We start from the raw sequence: 19409 nt of genomic DNA on the forward strand, positions 1-19409 counted from the left end.
TCAACTTGAACCAAACCATTTTTATTGCATTTCAGATATTAAATACACAAGTCAACAAGTGAAACTGGGAGTGCAGCCAATCAGAGTGTAGGGCTTTGAGGGAAGATAGTGGTGGTTAGAAAGGGACAGAAAGGGAGAAACAGGAGTATTCTTTGTTTTTTTTTTGTTTTTTTTCTCTTTAGGAGGACTTTACTTCTGGGCAGGCATCAGGTTGTCAATGGACTGGCCTTTCTCCAGCCTCTTCTCCATCTCCACCAACAGCTTGACCCCGTCAACCACCATCTGGACCAGCTCCACCTCGGAGAAGCCCAGTCGGTCAGCGTTGGAGATGTCAAACACTCCGCCGACGGCAGCGGTGTCCACGCCGCCTGAGAGAGGACAAGAGTAAGTCTAACACAAACCTGCACAGGATGAGAAGAACCGGCGCCGGGGCGACCGTCCTTACCAGTGCCCCGTTTCTGGAGCCTCAGTTTGGAGAGAATCTCGTCAAACTTGGCTTGCTTGCTCATGTTTGGCAGCTTCACATGCACTCCTGCACGCAGGCCGGTGCCCAGGTTGGAGGGGCAGGTCAGAACGTAACCCAGGTGTTCGTTCCACATGAAGGCGTGGCCCCTGTCCCTGAACAGGGTCTCGATCTACCGACACGATGCAGGTCAAACGTTAGGTTCAGCGGACAGCTTTTGACGAGACAAAGGTTCTGGAATGGAAACATCCCGACTGACCTTGGTGAGACCGGTGCAGAAGCGAGTGAACACTTCCTTCATCTTTCCTCCCTTCTGCATGGAAATAACACGCAGGTGGTCTTCCTCGTTCACCCACACCAGGAAGGTCTTGTTGTCGTTGTGCCTGTTGAAGGTGAGACAGACTGTCAAAAGAAAACTTTAAAAAGGGGGGGGGGAACTCTGGAGGATATTTGGCAACTGGAATAAATAGAAACGCTAATAATGTTGCTAAAATAATGACCCAAGTCTTTCTGGCAAAAATCATCTTTTGGAATAAAAAATGATTCAGATCAATGTTTTAGCTAGGTGACGATATGCAACACATTTGAAACATTGAATAATAATAAAAAAAATGTAAATTGAATTCAATAATACTTTGATACCCAAAAGGAAATGAAATGTCCCAACTCATTTAATTCAGTTTTTGTGGATGATGATGGATGTGGGCAGAAAGGGGAAAAGGCTACTAGTAGACTAGTAGAGTATATTGCTTGTAGGTCTGAACAATCGGTCAGAATTCAGTCAGGAAAAGTCACATTTGTCACAGGAGATGGTGTTAGACAATTAAATTTCATGCAGACATGAACTTTGACCAATAATTGTATAGAATACCTTCGTCCCAACATTACATTGAGCTGCAAATTGTACATGAATAAAAAAAAACAAGCTGGTTCCACTGGTTTTAGAATTTGGTTTGTTTTTTTTAAAGAGTGAGCTTTGTTTGGTTTTGCCTCTGTGCCGTTAAACAAACGTAGAAGATTAACTATCAAGCCAAAAACATCCAGGTGGTCTGGTCTTGACCTGCCCTTTAGTTAGTTTCACTAAAGCAGTTGGTTACCATAGTGACCTTTGGAGAGTCAGACAGACTTTGTTAGTACTGGAGTGTGTTTACATTCCCAGTCACTTTAAACAGAGGTTTTCCATTCATTGAGCCTGATGAATCATTGCATGTGTTCATCAATCTGTTTAAGTTACTAAACATCATCTGGTGAGTTTACTGTGATCACTGTTTCCATTAGAATAAGTGAATTAGTACTTTTACACTGAACACAGTTAATGCAGTTAAATTATTTTCAACAGTTTTTGTTAAATAGCTGCTGTTTTTTTGTTAAACTTTTTGCCGTGACGGTCAAAATGGTCAAGTTGAAAGCGCTTGGATGGGGTACATGAAAATATATTTTTGTTAAATAATAATGGAAAAATAAATATGTTGCACCTTACTGAATTGAACAGAATAAACAGATTTTTATTGAAAATGGATCAAAGAGATCCAAAAATGCATTATTATAACACAGGTTTACATTTTCTAAAAAATTGTTTTGCTTTTTGCTGGATGTTTTTGGTGCTAATTGATGAATGAAGAAACCTGAATTGTTTGTTTTTTTTAAGTTTTGTGCCTAATTTTAGGATGACTTCATATGTGAAAAGTTGCCTTGGATGTAAGTTGAATGTCCATCATCTGCATCAACCTGCATTCAGTCGATGCAGAAGCTACATGCTGGTGGAGCTTGATACAGTATGGAACTAGAGATGCACCGATTGCAGTTTTCTGTCCGATCACCAATCTTTAAAAAGCTTGTTCTAAACCTTATTGAACGGTTTAAAATAAATGTTCCATTGTCTTTAACTGTCTTTTCCTCTCGGTCACATCATTTAAACAGAATCTCTAGACGGTTTGAGTAGAAAAATTGGGTTTCTGAATCGAACCGGCAGATTCGCATCTTTGCCTGGAACGTCGGCCGATTCTGATATCAGGAATAACAGGAATCCTCACCAGATTCCTCTGGCGTCCGGCCAATCACGGGCCATTCCTGAGGCCAGCAGTAGAGGAGACACGGGCTTATCAAAGAGGAAGTGGTCGTCAATGAGCTGCTGCTGCTCTGCCTCGGTCATGTTCTTCAGAGCGTAGTATTTCCCCTTCAGGTCTCCACTGAGAGCGGCCAGAGCTGCAGGTACAGAGGGACACACGTCAGACAGCAGCTGAAACACAGGGCTGGGTTTATTCAAGCCCGCTTGTATGCAAATAATGGATCAATCAGTCAACGTGGCGCACTAGAAGAAAACCGGTTATGAATTCATAAAAAATGTATTAAATGTGAAGACAGGACTAGCAGAAATACTAAGTTTAGCTCAGAACTATAAGGTCATGTAAAGTTAATTAGAATATCGTCATCTTCCTGAAATAATGGTTTGCGCCATTTATTTGCCAAAAGTGATTTTATTTATTTATTTATTTATTTTGCAAAAATCATTTTGCCTTTATTTTAGGAAGGTGACAATATGTGTTCTGATGAGACTCGTTTTTCAAATTAAGAGTACATTTGAAAAAAAAGCATCTTAAATCAGGCATTAAAATAATATCACATTTCTATATAAAAAGGTTTGTTTTTGTCTGATGTAATATTTTTATTTTAAGCCAAATTTTTGTATTAACCGTTGACAAACAAATAAAGGCTTTCAAATAGTCGTTTGTATGTTACCAACCTATATAATAAGTTTCACTCGGAGATAAAGTACCTGAAATAAATGGCCTTTTCAATAATATTCTCATTTATTGAACGGGTCTGAATTTTTCAGACTGCTACCACTAGAGGGCATCCTCCCTTTAACAATAAGTTCCAGTCAGGTTTACTGTCAGAAAACAGATCCATTGTTTTGTTTTTTGTTTGTTTGTTTTGCATAATAATCACACATAAATAATACGAGTCCCAGCAGTAGCCATGTTCCCTGCAGCTCCAGGCTGAGGACTCTCTACCTTCAACAGAGAGCTTCTCCACGGCCCGCCGCTCTCCACGGCTGCAGTGCGGCGGCAGACAGAAGCCACGTATGCTGCGTCCTGTTCTGACCCGGGAGCTCAGGACATACTTGGGGTCAAGGTCGTCGCCGCCCTGAGAGGATGCACAAACTGTTTAGAAATGGTTCCCATCCCCCGAGTCCCCTTGGTGAAGTACCAGTACCTTCAGGTTGTCCGGGTTCAGGTCAGTCTTGTGCTTGTCTGTGGGTTTGTAACCTCCGTGTCTGTCCTCAATCACAGGATCCAGCAGCTCTTTGAAAACTTCATACGTCTCCTCATCCCCAGCCACACAGCCCACGGTCATAATAAACGGGTGGCCTGCAGGGAAACGTCACGTCGCAAGACAAAAAAAAAAAAAAAAATTATTACACTACATGTAATTCTTCATTCTCGTCAACTCAACATGTCAACTTTGATCAGGTTCAAAGGTGGAACCGTTACTGTACCCGGATTATCAACCCCTGTCTGAATGACACCCTCTATGGTGAAGCCGTTGGGTGTCACCCGCTCTCTCAACTTCTTGTAGATGGGCAGAGTTAAGACTTTAGCCATGTGGTTGTTGTGCTTAGAGAGATCTGGAAACTCATCCTCAGCTGAGAGCCACTTCATTGACAGCTTGGCCATGCTCTCAGAGCTAAACAGAAACACGGTCTACAGGGTGAGGCTACACTTCACTTAGCACATTATGGACAAAACGCTACACTGATAAGAGAATGGAGCGCCAACTTAATTCAATTTAGCTAACGCTGGAGTTTGTAACTTTTATGAAAATATGATTTTTACATTTAATAAAACCGTCACCATGTCATGACAGTGTGAGAGAGAATCTTCTCTTTTGAATATAGCAGTGGGCGACACTGAAAAGATCAATCTCGCCACTTCCTCCCGTTGCCACTATGCACCGCTCCTGGTCTAAACCAACCAATCAGAGCCAGGAGGAGGGTTTTAGCGCTATCAATTAATCTCCTGTACATTAGCTACATGTGCTAATGGTGGAAAAACAACTTATAGTTGCACAAAAACTGTTTATCTGCCATCATCGGTGGCTATGCTAACTAGCCTTAGTGGCAGGCTATGTTGTGGTAAGCCAGGTGTAGCTTAGCAAAGACCAAACAGGAAGGGGTGAGCACCAGAGTAATTGTAGTGTACCGTAGAGGCAGAGGAGCTTAACTTTTTTCAGAGATACCAGCACAAGATCATTTTAACAGATATGTAACAAGCTTTTATTCATAACAAGTCACACACTGCAGCTTTAATTTGTTACATGTAATCAAATGAAGTTCGTCAAAATTACTATAGTTTGTTTAAAATGACAATTTAATTGAAATTCAAAAACATTAAACTTAGAGGAACTTCATTTAATTACAAATCAACTACTTTTTTTGGATCACCCGTTTTCTTTTTTCAGTGTAGGAATATGATTCGCTTTTCTCACGCTGTAGGTTATTACACAAGAAATGGATGACATCACAAACCTTAGAGCAGCTGGGGATTATCAGCGGCAGTTATTCATAAACTATGTAATCTGCTTGGCATTTGCTGTAAAAAAAATTTGCACATTTTCTGAGATAAGTACATTTAAGGCAAGATGGCAGTTTGTGACACATAAAACTTTTATGTGAAAATGTTGGCCCTAGTTTATCTCATTGAGGTCGAAGTCCTAAAAGCTGATGTCTTTCTTTTTAGCCATTCAGGCTTGATTGTCAAGCAACAATTTCTTTTGTTTGTTTGTTTTAGTTTTGTTTGCTTTTTAATTCGTTTACCTGGGTTATCAACCCCAGTCTGAATAACATCATCCAGAGTAAATCCACTGGGTGTCTCTTTGGTCCGCAGCCGCTCGTACATGGCCGCAGTCAGGATCTTGGCCATGTAATTGTTGTGTTTGCTGAGGTCCGGGTACTCCTGCTCAGACGAGTATTTCAGCTTCGCCTGGTTGTGCGTGTTTCCGAAAGGCATGGCTGTTCCCTGGGCGGGTGACGGAGGGGAGAGGCGGTGAAAAGCAGCGACACAAACCCCCACCTCAACGGTAGATTTTAAATCATCTAAAACATTTATTACTATTATTATTATTATTAGAACTATTAAAAAATCTTCATATTAGCAGTGTGAAAAACGCATAAATGTCAAAAAAGAAGCCTCCGCCGAATAAACATCCAAACAGTTAATAAGACAAGCTGCCCAAATAAAACGGACTGGAATTAAAAGAATCCCCTACCTGTTGTGTTCGGGCTTGGAGGGAACTACTACTACTATTACTAGTTGATACAAAGATCCCTATGTTTCCGACCGAAGAGCACGCACACACACACACACACACACACCACCGGCGGCGTCCTAACTGCTCTCAGACCAGCCTTCACTTGGGATGGGATTTATAGATGACCGTCTCTGCTCCCATTGGCCACTATTTGTAGTCCATTCAGTCAATTGGAGGCGTGAATGCGGCTGCAGCGATAACTTCCGCTCTTCTCGAATCACGTTCTTCTCCAGTAATTTGCAGCAGCAGAACTACAACTAGCAGTCGAATATCACCAGCACTTCCATAATAACAGGAGCAAATCTTCCTGCAACTAATTCTACATTTTTTTAAAAATTAAACTTACTTTAAAAATTGTTTACACCTATTGACCCATTTATATGCTGTCATGAGACGTTATGTATTCAAAATCAAGACACATAATGAACCACATTTTACCAGCTAGCTCCACCTGCAGTGCAGCCGACACCTTCAGCAACAACTACATCATTACCACAGGCAACAAAAACTAGATTGAAATCTTTGTTTCCGAATCCCAGCTGACCAGATCAGTTCTTGTGCCTCCTATGATGTCATTCAGTGCGAAGCAGAACGAGCTGATTTTTAAAAGTTATTAATAAAAAAATTATATTGTCAGGTTACTATTGTAAATAAATACACACAAATATACAAATAGTTTATTGACTGAGAAACAGAAACTAGAAAAAGCCTGTAAACTTCCCAAAACAATTATTCACCACTATTAAGGTAAGAACACTTTCTACCTTAAAGGGGCAGTATGGCGTATTTGCCAGGCACATAATGTCATTTTACAGCACAATTAAGTAACTATTTTACCTTCAATTGTTATAAAACTGCTCCATATATCAAATATGACTTAAAAGAAATTTGACTTGACGCCTTGAAATCGGGCCTTTGCCTCTTTAGCACCGTCTCTTCCTCACACTCCACCTTCATCATGTCATCACAACAACATTAATTAAGCCTTTAATGTTCTTACCAGTGTTGCACTGAGAAGTTGTTCCTATGGTAACCTCAACAGACGAACAGCTCCACCAGGTGTTTGCTAATTGCTGCTGCCACTAGTCTGGAGGAGCTGAGTGGGTCAGTCTTGGGAGAAAGGCTGCTAAATGAGGCAGAAGCTCAGCTTGGAGACCATAGCTCCCAGGAGGAGCTCTGTGGAAAAGGCGGTGCTTGGCAAGAGTAAGCGCTTTGCCTTTGTAGGCGGAGCTAGGTCCTTCCAGCTTAATGGTTGCCACAGGAGATCAAAGAATTTCTGCAAGGTGTGCTGTGGTGGCACAGGGGAAAAGCACAACCCATGTAAGGAGGTCTCATTCCTCGCAGGCTTGAATCCTGGTCTGGTGACATTTGCCGTATGTCTTTCCACTTTCCTGTCTGACCCCTTTCAAATAAAGGCCACTAGAGTCATTAAAACAAAAAAAAGGGATTTATCAAATTGTGCATATTTTTCAAATCAAGCAAAAAGAACTGAATAACTTTTGCTTCTTTGTTTGTTTATTAAATTTCCCGTAGAAAAAAACAGCAAAGCTCCTATTTGCTGTTTGTCCATGGACAAACTCCTTAACAGTCACCCGGCAAAAAACTGAGAAGGAGGCTCTGTGGGAGGAGAGCAAAGCGCTTACTGGCGAGTCAAAGCAGCTGAATTTTATTATGTCTCTATATGGCGATTAACATAAATATATAATCATAAAAAAATATCCATCCATCCCTCCCTCCCAGGGCAACACACTCACACCTAGGGAGAATTTAGAGCAGGGGTCTCAAACTCCAGTCCTTGAGGGCCGCAGACCTACAGTTTTTAGATGTGCCACAGGTACAAACCACTGGAATGAAATGGCTTAATTACCTCCTCCTTGTGTAGATCAGTTCTCCAGAGCCTTACTAATGACCTAATTATTCTATTCAGGTGTGGTGCAGCAGAGGCACATCTAAACGTTTCAGGACTGTGGCCCTCGAGGACTGGAGTTTGAGACCCCTGAATGTTACTTTTACCTGACTGTCATGTTTTTGGACTGTGGGAGGAAGCCGGAGCACCCGGAGAGAACCCACGCATGCACTGGGAGTACATGCAAACTCCGTGCAGAAAGGCACGACCTTCTTACTGCAAGGCAACAACGTTACGAACTGCGCCACTGTATTATTATGTATTATTATGATCATATTAATATATCATTGAACAGTGTGACGTCACCGCCGTCCTCGACTGACGACTTTAGAGAAGCATCCGGGGTCTTTCGTCGCCGGGTGATCATCATCCGGGTCTTTTCACATCACTTCCGTTGAAAACAACACCACGTGTGTTGCCCATGAACGCAGTAGCTGTTACTTACAGCGGGATTAAAAGCAGCATTTATTTATTTAACGTATAAATGCAGACTGGTTGAAGCTAGTTTGAACCAAAAAGTCAAGCTTCGGAGAAGGTAGGGGTTGAGTTTGTAACGGCTATTTTGCTTGCCAAACGGAACCACCGGTCAAGGAAACCGGTGTCGTTTGAATTAGCTCATGTTCTAAAATCTCCAAACACGTTCAACGTTCACCTTTGAAGAGTTTTGTGAAAATAGCTCATGCTAGCAAACGCTTTGCACCTCGTTATGCTCCTGAAGTAATTTGTGAAATTCAATTAAATAACATTACATTGTAAGAAACTGAGACTTAGAAGCTAACGTTAATTTCAGGTAGCAAACGGCTATCAGACGCTTACTTTTTCTGCTTAGCTAGCGGCTAACCGACAACTTTATGTGTCTTTTACAAACTGCCATCTTTCACTGCTCAACTGTATCCCCAGATATTTTAAGGTTTCCAATAATTTAACTTTAGTTACTAATTTGCTGTAGCTAGTGGCTCAACTATTACGAAGCTAAAACATTGAATAAACCGTTAGATTTAATTTTAACTGGCAGTAACAATATCTGAAATACTACAAGTTGACTAGATTTTGACATTTAAATGGCAATTTTAACTTGACACTCTGTAGCGAATTGTTAGAAAACCTTACTCACATTCTCTCTATGTTGTCTGACATCTTGACGTCTTTCTTTTTTGCTTTCAGACAGAAAAAAAAGTTTTTCTTTTCTCTCTTTCGAGAACTGCCTCGAGTAGTATCCTAACCGTCAGAGCGCGTGGTATAAAAAGAATGGTTACCATGGCAACTGTGGGAATTTGAAGTAATATTTTTGTTTGAAAATGTGCACAGTTAATCGAACGTCCGCAGCATGCTGTGAAAAATAAGTTAACAAAGTCATATTAGTGCAATTACGTGGAAGCACCAACATATCACCGAATGTGTCAATATGACATAATGATGCTAAAAGTTTTTAGTATTCACCAGAACAACTTTAAAGGTCATTTATTCACTGTAAAATGCATTTAATTAACTTTTAATCAAAGTATCACTAAACTGGGACGAAAAATATTCATAGCTTAGTACAGGGGCGCTGCCAGGAATCTTGGGCCCCATGACAGAAAATTAAATTAAGTGTAACAGGACAGCTGCTGTTACAATTTTACAATTTTTTCTATTTAGCCCATAAAACACATCACAATTTTAAATGCCTGCAACTTCCTTGCTTTCTTTGGTCCAATACTGATACTCGCACAGTATTTACTGCTTGTAAATTTTACATGCAACAGTCCGCATACTTTATGCAAATAGGTTGCTTACATGTTTTAAAATTAGTTTTAGATTGCTAAAATGTCTCTCCCCACCAGCAACAGTCATAGGCAACATGTAAAATATACATGAAGCAAACCAGACTTCTCAAAAACTGCTATGTTGTTGCGTTTTATTAAAAATGCAAGATATAACTGTAGTTTTCTCCATATTTGTTAAAGTTGTTACCATATCGTGACAGTTTATTAGACAGATAATCTGTGAAAAGAGATCAATGTTCTCCACCTCGTCTCTGAACTACTATTGCTGGCTGAAGTAATTCACCGTTCTGACCAAAAACACCAATCACAACCAGTAGGACGCTCTAAGTGCTGTCAGTCGACCTCATTCACTCACTGCTAAATGTGCTAATGACGGAGAAACAAGTCATCATAACAAGAAAACTGTTTATTTGCTGTCATTGGTAGCTATGCTAACTAAACTGAGCATTTTCAGCAGGCTATGCTAGTTGCACCATAGCACAGAGCCAGGGGGAGAGAGGACGAGCAGTCACATGAGATTGTGACTGACAGCGCTAAAACCCGCCTCCTGCCTCTGATTGATTGTTTCTAGATAGCATTGGAGAAGGCAGAGGAATAAAATTTTTCACAGATTATCTCTATACCACACTGTCACAACATAATGTCAGTTTTCACAAATATGTAAAAAAAAATTTTTTTATAAAAGTTACATACTGCAGCTTTAATTTCACTTAGGAGAGGGCAGGTCAGGAGGGACGTGGCAACAGATATCTGTAATTTATTTACAAGCTACGGTAGGACTGTTTGGACTGGCTCCAGTCCAGACAGGAGGATGATTTTTATTATCATTTCATAAAGATCTTTTGAATTTCTCTCAGTAATAAATGTATTGTTTTTGTTGTGTAATTGTAAAAGGAGCAGCCAAGGTGTTGAGGGGATCCGTTTTGGTGGCCTTAGGATCGCATCTCTGCTTTTTGTGGATGATGTGGTCCTATTGGCTTCATCAGGTCATGATCTGCAGCTCTCGCTGGAGCGGTTTGCAGCCGAGTGTGAAGCGGCCAGGATGAGGATCAGTGCCTCCAAATCCGAGGCCATGGTCTTGAGCCGGAAAAGGGTAGAGTGCCTTCTCCAGGCCGGGGGGAGTGTCCTGCCATGAGTAGAGGAGTTCAAGTATCTCGGGATCTTGTTCACGAATGAGGGAAGAAAGGAGCGGGAGATCGACAGGCGGATTGGTGCAGCGTCTGCCGTCAAGCGGGTGCTGTACTGGTCCGTCGTGGTGAAGAGAGAGCTGAGCCAAAAAGCGAAGCTCTCAATTTACCGGTCGATCTACGCTCCCACCCTCATCTATGGTCATGAGCTTTGGGTCATAACCGAAAGAACGAGATCACAGGTACAAGCCGAAATGGGTTTTCTCTCCGTAGGGTGTCTGGGCTCTCCTTTAGAGATGGGGTGAGAAGCTCAGTCATCCGGGAGGGACTCAGAGTAGAGTCGCTGCTCCTTCACATCGAGAGGAGCCAGTTGAGGTGGCTCGGGACTCCTCCCTGGTGAGGTGTTCTGGGCATGTCCCACCGGGAGGAGGCCCCGGGAAAGATCCAGGACACGCTGGAGGGACTATGTTTCTCGGCTGGCCTGGGAACGCCTTGGGATTCCCCCGGAGGAGCTGGAACAAGTGGCTGGGGAGAGGGAAGTTTGGGCCTCCCTTCTGAAGCTGCTACCCCCGCGCCCCGACCCCGGATAAGTGGAAGAAAATGGATGGATGGATGGATGGATGGATGGATGGATGGTGACTACGTAGTCGAACTCAGATGCGGACTAAAAAAAGCAAACTCTGGTCCGTCCACAAATCTCGGTCTCAGTTTGGTTGAAGCGAGTTCTGGTGTGTTTTGAATGTGTATGAGAATGTCAAGCGGACTGGAGACTGCTCAAAAAGCAGGCCGTGGACTGCAACGCAGGGCATTCTGGGTAAATGCAACCAATACAAACTCAAGAGTCTAGTGCTATGGGAGAAATGACCTGTGGTCGTTTAGTAAAGACAAGAGAAATTCTACAACCTCTCCTCCATTTTTGTTTCCATTTAGTGAAGAAGGAAACAAAAATGGTCCTCGTCTTCTTCAGAGGCTTTTGTGTCATTTCCTTTGGTAGATTTTGGTGCAGCACCACCACAGATGATGGGGGTGGAGGGAGGTGGGGACATCTTTTGTCCAAAGGTTTTAGTTAGTTTGACTCAGCTGAAAATGTAACAAATGTTGCAATTTTGGTCCCCAGTCAAGACCTTAAAAGCTTTAGTTGAAGGTTTGTTTATATTTTAGACCTTTTTAAAGTTTTATATTGTACCCAATTTGCTTTAATTTAGGCTATATGTTAAGTTTCCTCCTCCATGACCATCTCCTCGTTAGTACAGTGGTGAGTATCCCCGCCTGTCACGCGGGAGACCGGGGTTCGATTCCCCGACGGGGAGTGAAGTTTGTTTCAGGTCCCTCTTGAAAATGAGATCTAGATCTCAACGGGGTTTACCTGATTAAGTAAAGGAATAATAAAAAAAAAAGTTTCATCCCCAGCCTACACAGCCATATTGATTTTTCTGTTTTTAATATAACATACTTCACCTCTGTTTTCCAGACTGACTGCCGACCATGAGTTTCATTGAATATTCCGATTTAATCCAAGATGGGGATGTTGCCATTGTTCACCTGGGCCACAACTCAGTGACAGCCGTCAAAGTGCAGCACGGTGCTCAGACACAGACTCGCTTCGGAGTCATTCGCCATTCCACAGACCTTATCAGTCAGCGTTACGGCTCTAAAGTAACCTGTAGTAAAGGCGGGTGGGTACATGTGCTCCACCCCACACCCGAGCTGTGGACCGTCGCGCTGCCTCACCGCACCCAGATTCTCTACACCACAGACATCGCCATGGTGACAATGATGCTGGAGCTGAAGCCAGGATCGGTGGTCTGCGAGTCAGGTGGGAACTGTCTCTTTGTCACATGTGTTTGATGAACTGTTGTTATATGTGGTTGAAGTTACAAGCATGTTGGGTTGTGTTAGTAGATTTTGATAGTTCTCATGATTTGTAGCTGTATCTGGTTACTGTCTTTTACACTCAGCTGCCCTCAGGAAAGGCTGTGGGCATATGTGGCTGTTTGTCCAGTGTATTTCTGTTTTGGACTGGCGACCCACTCAGCTTGTACCCCTTCTCTCACTCAGTTTTAGTCAAATTGTTGACAATCCCACTCATCCGTTTGGGATTTGGACAAGACTTTGGGAATGTGTGAAGTGATTGTGTGTGGTTGGTGCTGTGGAGTACTAAGAATCCAGATTCAAGCCACAAAAGGAGATCTTAGACATTTTGCTAAAGATGTTTTTTTTTATAGGATTTTCATCATTTTAACTGTGACAGCATTCTTTTTTTTATAAACTATAACTTAAACTGGAAGTATTTTTTATTATCATTATATTGTATTTATGTTTATAATAATCCTGCTTTTTGCCATAGCTCCTGGTTATGGTTGTCACCATACTAAAATTTAAAACTCATTACTAACACGAAGAGCTGAAGTTGGCTTCAAATTGAAACTTTTGATTCAAGAAATGGCTAAAGGGAACTTATTTTCTGTCTGCTACCTTGAGTACCTTTCTCTGCTACTGTAATCTCATGTTTTTTTTTATATGTCAATACTTTGTGTTCAAACTGGGACAAGATTATTCAACATTAAAATCAGAATATTTGAAATCCAGTTTGTAGTTTCGAAAACCTTTATTTAACATTAAATACAATTCCCACAAAAATCTTCCTCAGAATCAGAAGCTTCAATGGGAAGCCAACTTCAGCTCCGTATTAGTATCAGTATTGTGTACGGATGCTTATGTTTGATGTCACGTTTAATTACAGTAAATACTACAAGACAACACGTCAATGAATCAAATACATGCCGCTTACAGATATGTTGCCAGACATTTTCTTTAAACTGTTTTCTTTAAAGTAAAAAGTATTTATCTAATAAAGTGGCTGACCAGCCTAGTCTGCTAGTTGTTAGCTTCTCCAAAGCAAACGCTAGTGAGCAGCCTCCGTCTCATTTGCCAGCAGCTGCTCAGTTAGCTGTGCTGGGCTAACATAAATCAGATCAGTAGCTGGTTTTGGAAATACATACATCCTGTGACAAGGAATTAGCCACCGCTATTAGGTGTCCAATAGTCTTAATTTTGGCTCCAATACTGCGCCGTACTCCTAATCCCTTACAGAGGAAGAATTGGCTATTAGCAGCTGCAAGAAAGTCTGGTTTTAGAGGCTGACTGGCTACAATTTCCACCTCTGCAGGTATCATTGTACTGCTTCTTTCAAAGCTGTAAAACAGTATTATTTGTCTCATACAGCGAAACATTTAAATGACCCTTAAATTTACTGCAACCACCTTGTTTCTCCTTCTTCTATTCATGACTTAATCACACTTTCTGTTTCCCAGCTTCCCATCCATGACTATCCCAAAGCTTTGAAAGGTTTAAATTGTTACGAATCAGTAGATGCCAACAACCCATTACTACTGGCAGTTTGTTTCTGAACCCCCCCCCCCCCCCCCCCCCCCCCCCCAAAAAAAAAAACCCATCAAGAACTGCATTAGTTTTTATATTGATATTTAAAAACAATATTATTTTTAGCCAAAGTTGTTAAGAGACTCCAAAGAGCTACTATCAGCTCCGGAGCTGCAGGTTGCATATTCCCTAGGCTAGACTGTTTTCAAGTACCGTATATTCCCAGCAACAACTGTATTTACCTAGGTTTAATTATTGGGTGTGCCCTAGTGGTGTGATGGTACACAACAAAAGTGATGGTTTGATGCAATTTCGTCACACTTCAATCAAGAAGATAAATAGCAATGTAGGATTTTGGTCTTTTTACTTTAGTCAGCAATAAACAAAGAATCCTTTTCAGTTTCTAAAATGATTTTTGATTTGATGTTCTAAAGCTTTAAATGGGCAGTGTAGAAAAAAGACTGGAAATTTTGTTTCTTGATTTATTTTTTTTCAGTGAATAAAGTAGTATAAGCAGAGATACATCAGTAGATTGTTGTAACTCATATTCAATTTTCTTCAGAGTTGTTGTAGCTGCTGCTTAGTGCTGTGTTATGAGTGTTTTATTTACTTGGCGGCCAGTGGCTAATTTTGACGTTCACACATTTGAATCTGCGCCAGATGTTTTCACCCAGAGAAGCTCAGGTGTTTTCAGTAACACATACACACACCCACACATGCACGCACACACACACACACATTCTGGGAAGTGTTTTGTTTGTACTCTTGTTTTTTCCCCAGAGTGGCTGCAGCGCATGTTGTTGTCCAGTTTGCAGACTGTTTCTACATTCGGTTTTCTGCTCTAGTTCCATCACTAAGATTGAATGACCCAAATGTTTTTGAGTGTTGGACTTTCTTTCAGCCAGTGGGAAGTGAAAGATGGGTGTGTGTGTGTGTGTGTGTGCTGACGGTGCACAATGCCATGTCATTGATTGTGTTTGGGTAATAAATGGTGTGTACGTGAGCTGAGATGGGAAGTTTCTCAATAATATAAATGACTCCCACATACATTCTGTTTATTCAGCACTTAGTGCAACTGCTGTAGCTGGAATGGGATTACCTCACTCTTTTATTCAGCAAACATGAGTTCAAATCAATGGGAGTAAATGGAAGTTATTAAAGCATTTTATGATTGCATAAGTGACACACATTACTGAGGAGGTTACTAACCAGTGTGAGCTTGTGTTCTGTATAAACAAGGTGAGATTAGAGGTGTTTGTGCTGTTTAACGTTCTCATACTCCGGTGCCCACCACAGTGGCTCAGTCTCTTATCAGCTGTTGCTATTAGAGAAGGGTCTAATACACTGAATCATTTACTACCACTTTGCATTTAGTCATGCCTGCATTAGCTTGGCTAATGTTCATTTAAGCATTCATGTCCAATGATTAACTTGACAACAGGCGAGTTTTCACTACTGGAAGTATTTCCAAACAGCTGAATTTACCCTTTTATATAAGCGAGAGGGGAAAAAAAACAGTAGGGCTTTTTTATCGGAAAATATCAGTTTTCTATAAAAAAAAAAGTCTTAAAAATGATGATTTGGTTTTATCATTGAATCAAATTTTTGGATTTTGAACATTTCGTTTTGAAAAATTGAAATATCTCCCCCATCAATGCAGTCCTTTTGTTTCCATAGTTCAGATGGAGGTCAGCACACTCACAACTGCAATCCTGTTTGACAAGCATGCTTTACACAATATTTTATTTGGACTTTGAGGTCTATGATATAATATTAGTCAGGTGAATATTTTTGTTTATTTATTCAATTACGAGAATTAGTCATATTAAAAGAATGAGGTTGGATTTTATGAGAAAAGAAAACTAACAAGATATTAAAATGAGGAATGTTGAGCATCTTGTGAAGTTTCACTTTGATTTTACAGATAAGTATTAATAGAAATACTTCATCTTTTGTCACCTCAGCAATAAATGATCAGTTTCAGGACTTTGAGAAAACTTTGTAAGCAACTGTCTATTTTTAAAAATCATCCATTAAATTTTTTTTATTAAAACAACTTTTTTCTCATAATTTTAAGACATGATTTTCTGGTAAAGGGGTGTTTATTCTGCTATTATTATAACTACATTTTCATAATCAGTCTGGTGTAAATACGCTTGCGTACAAATCACAGAATGAATGATTGAAAGAAGACATTATTGTGTTGCTTTTGTTTTCCAAATCGACGGCTGGGAAGTTCAGTCAATTGACCTCTTTCTTGGTTTTCTGTCATGGTCTACTCTGCAAAGCAGTGAAATGTGTAGATCTCTGAGTTGCTCCTCAGAATTTGCTGCTTTGGTGGTTTTGGAGCAGTGTGGCAGGACGTTCACTGCTCTAAATGTTTGCACATAGCAGATAAAATGTCTCGTATTTTCTACGTCTCAGCAGAAAATATCTCCTATAGGTGAAGCCTGGCAGCAGAGCTCTTGGTCTGCAGCCAGTAGATGGTCATATCACTAAAGGTGCTGGGCTGGTGTATCAGTGTATCAGATGTACGTATCAGTATGTAGTGTGGCTGCAACAAATTCTATGTCTTCTTTAAGTTTTCTTAATTATGGTGTACCTCACGGTTCTGTTTTGGGGCTTTTGTTATTTCTGGTGTAGATGCACCCTCTTCAGCACATAAAATTACATGTTTTTATTTATTAGTCATTATTTTATTAAATATATTTTTACATGCAAGAAAAAAGTCAAAAAGCCATATTTTGTTGATCATAATTGATTTGTAAAAGCAATAACCAGGTAAAACCTCCAAGGAAGTGAATACCTTTTCTAGGCGCTGTATGTTCTGTGTTGTCTGGTCTTTATCCTATTACTTAGTCAATAAAGTTATCAAAAACACCTGAGATTTTCACCGAACCTGCTGTATTGATATTTCAGATTCATATAGAACCAGTTGCAAACCATGTATCATTTTTTATGCGCTACCTTGTCTTGATTTGTCCAAACAAAACCTGTGGAAGTTTCTGTCTGTGCAGGATCCACCAACTGGCTCGATGACGGCCATTCAGTCTGAGCCTCGACTGCTTGAATCAGTCCTTTTTTTTAAACTACATCCTCTGTTTAGCTCTGTCACACTGGAACTTTTAGTCACTGTTTCCAGTGGATTTTTTTCTGCCTGTAAAATCTTTCCAGTCAGCTGATGATTTCCATCCGGCTGCATCTGCTGCTCACATGTTCCTCCTCCTGAAAGTTGGAACTTATGTTTCAGACTCATCCGGATTATGGGTGCAATTGGTCGCTTTGTGCCGATATTCTCATGTCTCGTTGAAGGAAATACTTTCTAATAGCAACCTTGTTTTACTCCATTTAATATTTTTTTGTTTTTATTTAAGAAAAATGTTGTAACATTGTGGTAGAATTTGATAGAAAATGGCTCTCTAATGCAGTTTTCTCATCTCTCTCTGTCTTTCTTCCTGCCCATCTACTATTGAATAAAGACTACTAGTCATAGAAAAAGCTTTTAGGGAAGAAAAAAGAAAATCCCTATTTAATTTCAAAGCAAAGCTGCTAATGTTTTATGTTTCTCTGAGGTCTGGCTGTTCTACATCCTTTCTATTTCCGGAACTTTTCATAAAACAGGAAACCATCAGCATCCTGACTTTGCTGATTTATTGAGCTGATTGGACCCAGACACTCTTTGATGACAAAAGTGTGCTGCAGCCACTAAGCTATTTCCTATTAACAGTAAACTTTTCATTTATGAGCAATGTCTCAGTACATCTCTGCTTATATAACTGCACAAGTCTAAGTTTGCAGAATGATTGTTGTTGGATCCTACAGGACCCAAGTAACCATGCCGCTGTAACACAGTACATGGCTGAAATCCCTAAGCTTCATTTGTTACTTGTTGTAAAATTAGCTTAGAAACAATGTATTAATTAGGCATGGTGAATGGCACCAATTTGTACGTGGGAAAAAGTTGGTGAATAAACGATAATAGGGGCAAAATGACTTGTCATAAGTGACATTGTAAAACTAATGTTTTAACTAAGTTAGCTCCCGTTTATTTTTCAATTAAATATATTGAATTATATTTAATTCAAGTTCACCAATTGTGAAACAATAAACATTACATTTTGTCATGTGCAACAAAATCATCAATGCACATCAAATATGTTGATTATTGTTCCTTTTATTATGGTTCAAAAGCAATTTTAAACAGGTGGGTATTTAGCCTTGATTTAAAGGAACTCAATGTTTCAGCAGTTTTGCAGTTTTCTGGATGTTTGTTCCAGATTTACGTACAAGTTGAATATTTTGACCAAAATTTCAAGAATATATATATATATATATATATATATATATATATATATATATATATATATATATATACAGTACAGACCAAAGGTTTGGACACACCTTTTAATTCAATGAATTTCCTTTATTTTCATGACTATTGACATTGTAGATTCACACTGAAGGCATCAAAACTATGAATAACATGTGGAAATATGCACTAAACAAAAAAGTGTAAAACAACTGAAAATAGCCCTTATATTCTAGTTTCTTCAAAGTAGCAACCTTTTGCTGTGATTACTGCTTTGCACACACTCTGCATTTTCTTGATGAGCTTCAAGAGGTCGTCACCTGAAATGGTTTTCACTTCATAGGTCAACCTGTCCTGTCAGGTTAATAAGTGTGATTTATTGCCTTATAAATAGTCATGAAAATAAAGAAAACCCATTGAATTAGAAGGTGTGTCCAAACTTTTGGTCTGTACTGTGTATATATACCAAGCAGACAAAGAGATCAGAGTGACTGTAGATCCTTTATTGTGCAAAGTCTAAGGCCTGGAAACTAACATCCCTTTATTGAGAAGTTAGTTGCTATGGGGGAAAAAAAATCTCTCAAATTGTCCCAGGAGAGTAATTGTTGTGTTTACCAGCCTTTAGTTTTCACCACATTCATATGGAACTTAAAGCAAACGGCTAATAAACTTTGAAGGAAATCCACTTGAATGTTAGTTTCCATCCAGTGTGGGCTGTAGGCTGATGGGAGTGCTGATGTAATCAGATGTGGTTTCAATGCGTTACTGACTAAATGTCTGAACAGGGAGTTCATCATGTAAAGACACTCGTTTTATGCAGTAATGAACAGGATTATAGAACAGAACTGTCTCTTTTTCTGTTCACCATTTATCCAACAATCTTCCAAGTTTTTATCTCCTTTTTCAAGTGCCACCATGAACCTTAGTTGTTGTTTGTTAGCGGCGACTCTCCATCCGGTCCAGCAGTGTGGAGGTTCTAGTCGTGTTTCAGAACACTGCCTTCTTTGTGGCCTCCGCAACAAAGGCGGCGGTGACATCACTTCATGGGTTAAAGTGAAAAGTCTGGGAGGATGGGATCTGCTGGCCTCTCCTTCTGGTTCGGACTCTTGCTTGCCCTCCCCTTACTGTAAGTCATTCTGAACAGGGC

At 40.2% G+C, this 19409-nt stretch overlaps 2 protein-coding genes and 1 non-coding gene across 5 annotated transcripts in view; 2 read left to right on the plus strand and 1 right to left on the minus strand.

Annotated features, from left to right (window-relative positions):
* ckb (creatine kinase B) lies at positions 1–8831 on the minus strand. Of its 3 annotated transcripts, none has more exons than XM_023352352.1 (8): positions 8794–8831; positions 3963–4150; positions 3680–3834; positions 3478–3610; positions 2497–2668; positions 723–846; positions 446–635; positions 1–368 (listed from the first exon to the last, which is right to left on the minus strand). In XM_023352352.1, the coding sequence occupies exons 1-8, from the start codon at positions 8814–8816 to the stop codon at positions 190–192; spliced, it is 1164 nt and encodes a 387-aa protein (XP_023208120.1). In that variant the 5' UTR covers positions 8817–8831; the 3' UTR covers positions 1–189. The 3 variants fall into 3 exon arrangements, with proteins under 3 accessions (XP_023208120.1, XP_023208119.1, XP_005806894.1); XM_005806837.3 differs by lacking the exons at positions 3963–4150; positions 8794–8831 and adding exons at positions 5280–5481; positions 5732–5874 and having other exon boundaries at positions 190–368; XM_023352351.1 differs by lacking the exons at positions 3963–4150; positions 8794–8831 and adding an exon at positions 5280–5472.
* Positions 8056–19409, plus strand: part of trmt61a (tRNA methyltransferase 61A) — a 23531-nt gene continuing 12177 nt past the window's right edge. Inside the window, exons 1-2 of the mRNA XM_005806862.2 lie at positions 8056–8214; positions 12044–12388. Coding sequence (XP_005806919.1) covers positions 12058–12388 — 331 coding nt within the window. The 5' untranslated portion in view covers positions 8056–8214; positions 12044–12057. The remainder of the gene's footprint in view (positions 8215–12043; positions 12389–19409) is intronic.
* trnad-guc lies at positions 11811–11882 on the plus strand. Its single transcript has one exon. It is a non-coding gene; the product is annotated as a tRNA-Asp (tRNA).

This window comes from Xiphophorus maculatus, chromosome 19, assembly GCF_002775205.1.
Source record: "Xiphophorus maculatus strain JP 163 A chromosome 19, X_maculatus-5.0-male, whole genome shotgun sequence".
In the NCBI taxonomy this organism is placed as follows: domain Eukaryota; kingdom Metazoa; phylum Chordata; class Actinopteri; order Cyprinodontiformes; family Poeciliidae; genus Xiphophorus; species Xiphophorus maculatus.

Coding starts and splice junctions, on each gene's coding strand:
- ckb (XM_023352352.1), bottom strand. CDS start 8,816: ATGTCAGACAACATAGAGAGAAT. Junction 2,669..3,477: donor GGAGAAGCTCTCTGTTGAAG/GTAGAGAGTCCT, acceptor CTGTACCTGCAG/CTCTGGCCGCTCTCAGTGGA. Junction 369..445: donor GCTCCAGAAACGGGGCACTG/GTAAGGACGGTC, acceptor GTCCTCTCTCAG/GCGGCGTGGACACCGCTGCC.